We start from the raw sequence: 11,677 nt of genomic DNA, 5'->3' as shown, positions 1-11,677 counted from the left end.
CAGGTTAATAGAGCAATACAGTAGTGAAGTACTCTATGTTTGCCCTTATAGTGTTGTCGTATATGACAGAGCATAAACTTGAAGATGAAAATGTCAATGTGTCAAGTAGCGACGTCAGTCACGTCAAACAATGTTTGTTTGTAAAAAGTAAAATCTAAATTATTCTAAACTAAACACAACGGCAATATTCTGCGTTTTTCTAAGAAATTAAACACCAAGCAAGAGTAAAATAAGCAGAAGCCAATATAACAAAATAAGCACTCTTTAAGTGACTTATAGATTAGAGTAGTAATTAAATATTAAGTGAATTATGGTATAGATAATTATTGCGGTGCTATTCAGTTTAACAAAATATCATTAACCTTTCCTACTAAAATATGTATTTCTTACATTATATGTGGTTATTTATGGCATTCGTAGTGTGGCCTTATACAGAAGCTGAAGTTGGTGAAATAGATCTGAATGATTTATCAGAGCAACAAAATTCGGTGCAGATAAACAAATGCTGTGAAGAAAATCAAGTTATGATAGATCGTGTATGTCGACTTGCAGAATTATACAATGAAAGTATGTTGAAATTATTGATTTTACTATATTAGTTCATAAATAAACTTTACAAATGTCACACCAATATTTGTTACAATATATTGATTATAATCAAGTATTGATTGTGAATAATCTCCTAGCATATTCATTCTACATTAGATATTAGAATAACACATATATAGGAGTAATTATTGCTATTGCTAATAAGACTAATGATGCAGGTGTATGGATACCTCAATTTTATGCAGAAGATGGCAACAAAGTTAAGGTGAAGTACTTTAGATACATACTGGGTGTTCCGAACTGTGCAACAACGGAACAACGACCCATTTATGATTTGGGAAATTCAGAAGATAAGTAAGTTACACAGAATATTATAAATTAACTGTTTCTAGTTGCTTTATTTTTTCCATAGTCAATATCTTTTTTTTCTTTATTGATTTAGGGGCTTTTATATGTATGTACATGTCAGCCCCATTATAATCTAAGTACATTAAAAAGACAAAAGAAAAACATAATTCTTAACTAAACAACAAAAAAAAAAGTTAATAAAAGGATAGTCAATATCTGTGAGTTTGTATATTATCCAATTACATTCAGAGGTAAAATGAATAAACACATGTTGCAATGGGAATGATCCTTAGGCTAGATGACATTCAAACTGCAAGATTTGATAGTTAAATTGTTAAAAAAACAAATACCACCCACATATCAATGGTAGTGATAGACTTAAAACTTAGAAAAAATGAAAGAATTATATATATTTGGAATAAACAGTATTTACACAATAATATAGAGAAATCATAAACTAAATATCCTGATATACTACAAATTAAAGTGTTTGTTGGGACGAATATACATCCCATGTGGGTACTGCAGTGTAGAGTATATAATTAATATTATAATATTTTTGTAACCACATTTCAGATTAAATCTCTTATCTGATGGTCAACTAAAACATGTAATTCATCATGAAATGTATAGGGATGCCATGACAGGCGACCCACTTTTAACTAATTCATATGGTTTACATGATGTTATCACTATACCTGAGATCAGAGAACCTTCATTCTATATTCATAGCCAGAATAAATATTGCATGGATAAGGTAAATTATTTTATATCAAATTTTATTTTTGATTATAATCATATGTACAAATTACCATATAAAATTTGTGTTAACTAAGGAAGAGGTTTCCACTTTTAAGACTGAACCGTTCTGGTAGGGCATCTGAAATCCCCAGACTCTTGAGATATCAGACAGTTAAGCAGCTAGTTATTACAATTAAAAGAATTGTATAATTTTATTAAAATATGATTGATTTGAATATAAAAAATAATAACATGCAAATAAAATTGTTTATCTCCCATTTAAAGTGAAATAGAAAGAGTATCAAACAATTTCAGTCACTGAATTGATCACTGAGAAATTAATCTCCTCTGTCTATAGTACACAACTGATCTATTGGGATATATGGAATTTAAATGTAAAGCTCTGCTACCAATTCAAACATTCAATTTATTACACATATTTAAATATTTTAATTCAAAGTAGGATTTTAAATCATTTAAATAGAATCTCAAAATTTATCCATTTGAAAGTATATACCACATTACTAAAAAGAACTTCTTTTTTTAAATAGAATTCAAAACAATTTAATTTAATAATTAAATAGCTGGTGTTGCTGCTCCATTTCCCAAGTCTTATTAAGTCAAATGTAGTTAGTATATTTTATCTAATATATAAAATTCTTGTGACATGGTGTTAAACATTGAACTCCTCTGAAACAACTTGACCGATTCTCATGAAATTTTGAGTGCATATGGGGTAGGTCTGAGAATCGGACATCTATTTTTCATCCCCCTAAATGTTAAGGGTGGTCCACACGAAATTTTTTTTTTTAATTTTTTTGATTATGAGTCAGCATTAAAAAATACATACAACTTCAAATTTTCACCCATCTACGATCAACAGTTACTTTTGTATATGCGATTTTAATATCGGCAATACAATGTTTGCTGGGTCAGCTAGTAGTATATATATATATTTTTTTAAATGTCATGTTTCTCGGGTTTTCTGGGATCATGTTGTAAAACAACATCACCCAATCAAGGACTTACTAACTTGGATCAACCAAGTTGTGCCAACTGCTTTAGTTGGCATGCTATGTTTATTACTGTTGTAATTATCAGTTTCTAAATGAGATTTAAGAAGATTGCAAATACTGGGAAAGAACCAGGGAATCTTAATGATGTTTACCCATTTAGGTGACATTGATTAGTGAATCAAACAATCCTGAGAAATCTTAGCTAGCTAGATAGCCAATAGCATTTTAGATTTGCTTATGAACTAACAGATGATATTATACCAACATGTAAATATCATCTTGGAGTTGTTATTACTTTCATAACATCAACATCAGTCAGCTAGTTGATTGTATGAATCATGTTGTTAGCAAAATCAATGAAATTTCAGGATACCTAAATATACATAATTAAAAATTAATTTTAACCATCATCATCAGCCGGAAGATGTCCACTTGCGGACAAAGGCCTCCCCCAAAGATTTCCACGACAATTGATCCTGTGCTGCACTCATCCAATGTATTCCTTGACCAGATTGTCAGTCCATCTTAGTTTTAATTTTAGTAATAAATAATAATAACTATTTAAGTGTTTTAGAATTTTCGTTATAATAATTTAAGTACTAACATTTGAATAAGAGAAAGGCAGTTGTTTCATGATTCATAACAATTCAATCTTTTCACAGATTTTAATGACAAGCTCAAACAAAACAGGACAATATGCATTAGTGTGTATACCGGAGGTGAAAATAAACTGGAGGGATACTGGGTTCCTAATGAAAAAAGTATTAAATCCAATATTTCATGCTATAGCTATGATTTTGTTTCTATCTGTAGCTATTATATACTTTATTTTACCAACTTTGAGAGATCTAGCTGGTAATATTATAACAACTATAAATGTCTGCTTGATTGTGAGTCAGGCCGCTGGTTTGGTGAGAATATTCACTGAATTCAGTAACCATGTTAGTTTTATGATAACAGGTAAGTTTTATACAGTATTACTATGTTGGTTCTATATTTGATATTATAAGAGTTTTAGCGCAATAGATTATTCCATATATCTCAATTGACAACCTGTTGTGATTGGACTCCGGCTAATGCTTACTTATGTGGGATAATTTTATAGATAAAGCGATGAACAACATTATTTCAATTCTACCGTAAGGTGATAAACTAATAAAAAAAACAAATTCTTATTCTAATGTTTTTGTAACTTTTGGGGGCCTTTGACCAGTGTAGTGGACATCTTGTGGCTGTTAAGTAAATATTCAAATATTTAGACATAAAAACGCATTTAAATTAGAGATGAAACGGATAGCAGTTTGGCCGGATACCGGATATTCGGCCAACCATGTGGCCGAATAGCCGAATATCCGGCGGAACTTAGCCGTTTGGTGTATCGCACACACAAACCCAGACTTGCGTAGGCGGCGCGCGAACTATCGAGTAGACTTGGTTAGATTCGGTTCTTTTCGTTAATGAGCGAAGTTAGCAACTTCTCAATGCAGAGAAACTAGTATTTATCAACCATAATTTGCCTTTAGTGCAGTATGAGTGCTAATTAATTAATTTTTTTCTATTACATTCATTTACTATGGTGTGATTAAAAATTTACAACTATTATATTTCTTAAGTGACACTAAAACTATCTAAATAAAGCAAATAATTACTTAAAAATATATTTTTTATACAGATTTTTTTTAATTCGGCCTGATGCCTATCCGGCCGAATAGTAGGTAGCTATCCCTTATTCGGCCGGATAGTATTAAGGCCGCCGGATAGGCCGGATACCGGATAGTTACCGGATATCTGTTTCATCTCTAATTTAAATTTATGCGTGTTTGTCAACACTATAATAATATAACTGTAATAACCTCAATTGGCCATGTAAACAAATGTGCATATAAACTAATAAAATAAAAAAACCTGAACATATTCTATACTTTCTATTATGGCTTTTGCGGAAGGGTCACCCCAATTTAAACAATAGCTTGAGGAAGGCTATGAATTAATGGTATGGTGTGGATGAAATTTCTGTTCTAACAGTAACAGTCAATGAACAGTTTTATTATTGCTTATTGCCAACAGTATCTATCACCATATTGTATATTGTCAGACTTATTCACCTTTATGGAGTATTGTAAATGAAGAACCAACCCTTTAGTGATGATTTTTATATCAAGTAATACAATTTTAATTTCAGATATCATCTTATATATCAGTTTATTAGGAGCTTTCTTTTGGCTCAACAGTTTTGGATTTTACATATGGAAAACTTTCAAGTAAGTGAGATAAAAATGATTTTAGATGGCAGATACCTAATATTAAATGTCGAAGTTAAATAAACATTATTTAATTCTGCTTAAATTAAGTTTTCAATCGTGATTAATACTGTATCTACTATCCCCCTTATTCATAATAGTCTGCTAACTTCAAGCATTGCTAATTCTCACTCTGTCTTCTTCTATTGACCTAAGTTAGTATGAGAAAAAACACTGCTTAGAGGCTGTTTAAAGTTAGCGGACCATTATGAATAAGGGAGTAAATGTTCGGAAAAAAAAGTTTACGAGAAGAGCGTGATGCATCCAATATACGAATCATGTTTAAAAAATATCATAAACTGTATCTTAATATATATAAATCTCGTGTCACAATGTTTGTCCTCAATGGACTCCTAATCTAATGAACGGATTTCAATGGGGATTACTTCATGGAGTGCAGTTTAGTCCAACTTATGAGATAGGATAGTTTTTATTTCGATTTTAGACCCATTATTATTTTTATTTCCAATATTTGTTTTGTTTGGACATATTTTCTGTGAGAGTATTTTTGACGCGCGGTTTGACAGTTCTGCTGTGAAACAATTTCATTATAACAACAAGTAGCATATTATTATGTTACAATGAAAAATTATTGACAAATTCATCAAAAACGGTATTTTATTTATTATGTACAGAACAACGTCTGTCTGGTCAGCTAGTAACATATAAAATTATCCATTATGAGATGCCACAATATTTAGAGATTGAGGATTTAATTGTTATGCTTTGTGAACATGATGGTCGTGATTACTGTCATAATAAGTAATCGTCATCATTATTTTAAGGTCACGGAATGTGTTTCTACGAGTGACAGATGTTCGCAAATACTGTTACTACTCCAGCGTGGTGTGGTCCTGTGTGGTGTTGATGGCTTCAATGGCGATTTGTGCACATTTTTTGCTCGACACCGGAACAACCACATACAGAAAAATGAAACAATTCTCTTCATCGATACTCCTAGATGATGTAGAACAGGAGACAATAGGTAATTAATGTTTTTGTGTGATTATTTTATTCTAATTATATGGTATTTATTTGTTCTTCACGGGAGAGGGGGATGAACAGTGATACGGGTCGTCTGATGTTATGTGATCACCTGCACCCACATTCTGCAACATCAGACTAGTCACAGGAGGCTGTTGCTCAGTCAGTGGCTTTCCTATTAGTCCATACGTCCATAGCCGGGTGCTGACTCAGCTATTGCCTGTTTCATATTTTGTTTCACATACCAAATTTTATTTATTCTGCGAAAAAAGATCTACTAGCTTTAAAATATTGAAATTATGCTTACACAAGAAAGAGGGTTTTAGGCTCAGTAAGTGGCTAGAAGGATAAAGGCGAACACAGCCCTGTTTACGCGTCCAAGGATTAATTATTAAACCTCTAACAGAATGAATTAGTAAGAGATATTATGATTTTAAAATTTACTAAAGTAAAAATAGGAAATTGATCATAAACGCATAAAGTTTGTATTGTCACATGAAAAATAAAGTCCTTACGACTAACGTACCTAAGAGCTTTTTGGTGTTATTCTACATATAAAGTCATAGATCGGTGAGTTGAATTCATCAAATTCTATTGACAGTAAAAACTCTTTAGTATTATGAGTACTACGTATTTATCAGTATTTTCACATTGCTTATCTCTTATGTATTAAAAATATGGAAACATAATAACTATCTTATATATAAATTCACAGTATCCAATAGTGATTGTTTACGAATGTTTTTATCATTACATGGCCAAAACTAAGATATGTTGCGATCATAGCCTGACCAATGAGCATTTAGTATTCCGCGCCCGCTCACCTCAGTTGTTTGACTGGAAGTTTATGGGCTGTAAGGTGCATGATATTAACTCACCATAAATTAGTAAACTAGAGAGGTATATTTTCATATTGTTAAAAATATGTTTAGACTAGGTATGTATTTTTTATGGAATACGAGCCTGCGGGTCACTGGATTTCCGGTGGATGTTCAGGGTATGTGCTCATTAAGGAGCTCATCATTCTGTACCTGAAGAGTAACCAGCAGGAGTTTTATGGCTAAGACTCCGCTGTCCATTCTTTTGTCTTTTAGCAGGTTTTTATTCTAATTTCAGCTTTAACAACACATAATAAAAATTAAGTTTGTGAAGTTTACAACTATTTTGTATAATACATTAAATTTACTTTAAAAGTAATTACATAGTGTTATATCTTGTACAATAAAAGAGCTTTTTAAATAAAAATAAGGCACAACAAGAAATAAAAAAGATATTTTTATCTTTGGTTATTATTTAAAAAAAACAGCCGACTATTAACATCGATAATACACTATCTATTGATCCGTACGCTTGATAACTCCCCAATAGTAAAATACTGGACAGTCAAACTATGAATAATATCATGAATATGATTAATTTAAACGTCTAGAGAGAACCTCTTGCTGTTAACCAACACATGATAACAGGCCAGGTTTATTTATATAAAACTTTAGTGGGCATGACAGCTACATCTTACACTCGGGATATGTTTGTCACTTTGTTTTAGTGTGCCTATGTTGCTGAAAATAAAGGCTAACAGTTCGGTGCTATTTTTTTCGACATGTTCACATCTGCTACAGCGTCTATAAATTATCTAAGATAATAATATTGACACACTTTTTACACAAATTATCTTGCCCCAAATTAAGCATATATAGCCTGTGTTATGGGTTACATAAATTCATATAAACATACATAAATACATTTATCCATGACTAGGAAACAAACATCCATATTGATCATATAAATGCTTGCACCTACCGGGATTCGAACCCGGGACCTCCGGCTTAGAAGGTAGAATCGCTAACCACTCGGCTATACAGATGATTAATTACTATTGTATTATGTTTCAGGATGGCTTGGTATTGCAATATTTTTTACACCAATCGCATTCACATTTATTATCAATCTATTTTTCTACATCACCACGCTAAAAGTAATAAAGAGAATAAACATCTATGGAAGAATTCACTACAAACTGAAAGGATGGTAAGTTACAATACTAACACATCTGAATGTATCTGCAGAACACAACACTGCACAGACACCTGGTGTCATTGACGGAAAAACGGGCGCAGAAGTAAAAAAAAGTAGGGTTTAACTCATAGAAATCAAATTAGAAGTGATTTTTTTTTAATGACAATAAGGTACGAGACGAGCAGGACATTCAGCTGATGGTAATTGAAACGCCCTGCCCCTTACAATGCAGTGCCGCTCAGGATTCTTGAAAAACCCAAAGATTCTGAGCGGCACTACAATTGCGCTCGTCACCTCGAGACATTAGATGCTTAGTCTCATTTTCCCAGTAATTTCACTAGCTACGGCGCCCTTCAGTCCGAAACACATTACTGCTTTACGGCAGAAATAGACGCCGTTGTGGTACCCATAATCTAGCCGGCATCCTGTGTAAAGGAGCCTCCCACTGGTGATATAGCCGCGTTGAATATGTCGCCTCACAGATTATCATTTTTTTTTAAATAGTAATAATAATACTTTATTGCATATTCTTTTACACTCACTGCAAGTAACTTAAATAACTAAATGTACAATATTTATTACATAATAGTACTAATTATTTACATCTTTTTATCACTAATTGTAATAATACTAACATTGAAAAACGGTTTTGCAGTGATATTAAAAGAGGTTGACCTCTGACCCCGAAACTAGTTAAAACTGTATCTTCGGGGTCAGTGATTCCTCGACAAATGGCAATGACAAACGAAACAAAATTAAAAAATGTGTGTGTGTGTATGTAATTCTTAGTGAGTAGGTTACAGTAGACTTTCCGTTTCTGAATATGATAATTGTTTAAGATTAAGTGGTCGTTTTCTTTTTTACCTCAAAATTGCTTAGTGTGTAGATAAAAGTCTTCTCATGAATCTTATTGTAAAGCTTAGAGAAGAGAGCATTATATTGACGTTTCGCGAAGACCGTTCAATCAATAAATCGCCAGCGAGTAAGAATTGACTTGAGTCAAATAGTTTATCACATATTCAACACCTTTAGATTATTATAACACTAGAAATAAGGGATTGCTTGTAACTAATTCTAGTAGGCTTCATAAGATACATAATAGCTTTAAGGGTAAATGTATACACTTCTACAATAACGTCCCAGCCACTGTTCAGGCATTATCTATAAATAAATTTAAATGTTTTATAAAAAAATGGCTCTGTCGTAAATCCTATTACTCCACTGCTGAATATCTAAATGATCGGACAGCCTGGGACTAGATTGTGATTATTTTATAGCGACTGTACAATATTGTATATTTTTATTGAAAAGAGCGCATAAAAAAAGAATGCTGGGAGAGTTTCTTGCGCCGCTTCTTCTCTCTCAGAGCGCCATTTGTTTCCGAAGCGGTAGTTGTATCTAGTAGTATAAGAAATGACATCAAAAAGAATTCTAAAGGAATCAATTTTGAGAAAATAAATGCCTTTTATGCCTTTTTACCATTGTTACGTATCTCATCCGAGAGTATAACGTCACAACTGCCGACCAATCACAGCGCGCCAATTAAAGCGACGAGAGTATAAAAGAGCTATTTTAGAATTTGGCGAGCCAATATCTCCAGAGGACAACCTCTTGTAGACACGAAACACGTGTCGAATTGATGTAAAACAAATCTTAGCAGAATTAACTGGATAATTATAGTTTCCGCAAAATAACGAATTCGAATTCAATATTTTTTTTTATATAAAACTTTGTATTTCTTTCTACAGCTTCGACCTGTTCATGCAGATGTTCCTCATCATGACTCTGACATGGTTATTCCTGCTTCTGTCATGGCTCAACTTTGACGGGCTACTGTACGCGTACGTTGTCGTGAACCTACTCCAAGCCATCCTCATATTCTACGTCTGCATCATCAGGCAGTCGCACGTCGTATTTCTTTTGAGAAAGAGCTGCTGCTATGCCGAACCCTTGCCTACTGGTGAGTGGGGAGACGAAATGACGCACATGAATGGAGGGAATAATTACGGTTACTAAACAAAATCAATTTTATATGATAATCTCAAAGTTGCACACAATTTCAAAGTGATTGTACTGCTAATTTTATATATTATATTTTATAGAAATAAGAGATAATGAATTCAGAACTCGGCCGGCAAGTATTGCTAACGGTACTTATTGTGTTAACGCTTCTGTCGGGAACTGACGTCACTATAATGGCGGCCGCGCATATTAGTAATTCGCGAGGGAATTACAATTATGTATGACTAGCTGACCCGGCAAACGTTGTTTTGCCATATAAATTATTTTTAGAGTTTGGACATTGCTTTATTTTTCTAAAATAAACGTAGCCTAAGTTACTCCTTATTACATCAGCTACCTGCCAATAAAAGTAGATTACTAGATTAGCCGGAACAAACAGACAGACACACAAAAATTGTAAAAAATGTTATTTTGGTGTATATACCGTGTATGTATTCATAATATACATTTAGTAAAAAACGAACAAATTTCAAAATTACAAACAGACACTCCAATTTTATTTAAATGTATAGATAATTCACACAATATTTTTATAAATTATAGCCTATATGTTATTCTGGTGTGTAAGCTATATTATTGCAAAGTTTCATCAAAATCCATTCAGTAGTGTTTGCGTTAAAGAAGTTCAAACATACATCCAGACATACAAACTTTCACATTTATAATATTTATGAATGATTCCAAGTTGAAATTAGATAAATATTGTAGTTATATGTACACGTACAAATTAGCTCGAATTGCGAAAAATCTCTATTAATAATAGTTCTAGCATTAATAATGTACTCTATCTACACAAATATTAATATAAGCGTCTTAAAGAATGTGATTTGTTGAACATATTATAATTATCGAAATTTGTGCCTTAACAAATACGCTATACAGTATTTTTATGGCAATAATCGGATGTGCGAGTTGTAAGTATTGTAAACTAGGTTAGACTAGGCTATAGATATGAGAAATTAACTGGGCAGCTATGATAGATCCTTGTATACAAGACTTATTTAAGAGAGTTTTATTAATTTTTAAGCTTACACAAAAATCTGTTATAATGCCTGTAAAATCGGCTGCGCTTTTTTTAACAAAGAATGTTAGCAAAACAGTCCATCCGCTGCATCTGTTTTTGCTTATGTTTTTTGTTTCGCTTCAAAAATGATTTCCAATGAAGAGCATCCAGCTTTTTGTATCCATTTTTATAATCTACCAATGTAAAATCCCAAAGACCGGTATTTTCTTTCTTTTATTCCACTCCTTCACAAACTAGAATTATCGCTGGCTACGAATGATAAGTACATCTTCATTCAGTGAACGCTAACAAATTATGCGTTAATTTCCCTCCCCGCAGGCGAACCCAGGTGATGTTATCCATTTCTCGCGGTAAACATGTTAAGATGTTTTATTAACAAAACTGTTAAGCCACGCCCATAATCTGTTTATACAAACATGTTTTTGTGTTAACAAATACGAATGCATGAAAGCATAATAACAACAGCACACGAGACATTCCATCTGTGTCTTGATAACGGGCGCAGAGTTACGTTATTGGGTCGTATCGCGTTATATTCATACCATACTGTTATATAGTAATTATATTAAACATGTATTCGTTCCGTCAGTCATTCCCATATAAGTTATTATAAATACGTTTTGAATGGTTGTTTTCAATTTTTTATTTTTGTCAGTATTTCGACTTTCCTTAAATTG

At 32.4% G+C, this 11,677-nt stretch overlaps 2 protein-coding genes across 2 annotated transcripts in view; one reads left to right on the top strand and one right to left on the bottom strand.

Moving 5' to 3' along the window:
* Positions 1-11,677, bottom strand: part of LOC126972525 (RNA helicase aquarius) — a 115,112-nt gene that overhangs the window by 84,070 nt on the left and 19,365 nt on the right. The gene's annotated exons all lie outside the window — the stretch shown is intronic.
* Positions 135-11,629, top strand: LOC126972541 (probable G-protein coupled receptor Mth-like 5). The gene is made up of 8 exons (XM_050819376.1): positions 135-567; positions 768-903; positions 1,474-1,654; positions 3,317-3,614; positions 4,837-4,915; positions 5,740-5,939; positions 7,831-7,966; positions 9,703-11,629. Exons 1-8 carry the CDS (start codon positions 378-380, stop codon positions 9,968-9,970), a joined length of 1,488 nt encoding a protein of 495 aa, XP_050675333.1. The 5' UTR covers positions 135-377; the 3' UTR covers positions 9,971-11,629.

Source organism: Leptidea sinapis, chromosome 26 (assembly GCF_905404315.1).
Source record: "Leptidea sinapis chromosome 26, ilLepSina1.1, whole genome shotgun sequence".
Taxonomy (NCBI): Eukaryota; Metazoa; Arthropoda; class Insecta; order Lepidoptera; family Pieridae; genus Leptidea; species Leptidea sinapis.
The sequence above is the reverse complement of the archived record's forward strand: the minus strand, read 5'-3'. Positions and strand labels throughout refer to the sequence as shown.

What these genes read in the sequence shown, in the direction of transcription:
- LOC126972541 (XM_050819376.1), top strand. Translation starts at nt 378, where the DNA reads ATGTATTTCTTACATTATATGTGGTTATTTATGGCATTCGTAGTGTGG. An exon ending in TTGGGAAATTCAGAAGATAA is followed by an intron (nt 904 to 1,473) that starts GTAAGTTACACA and finishes ACCACATTTCAG; the next exon opens with ATTAAATCTCTTATCTGATG. An exon ending in TGTAGAACAGGAGACAATAG is followed by an intron (nt 5,940 to 7,830) that starts GTAATTAATGTT and finishes ATTATGTTTCAG; the next exon opens with GATGGCTTGGTATTGCAATA.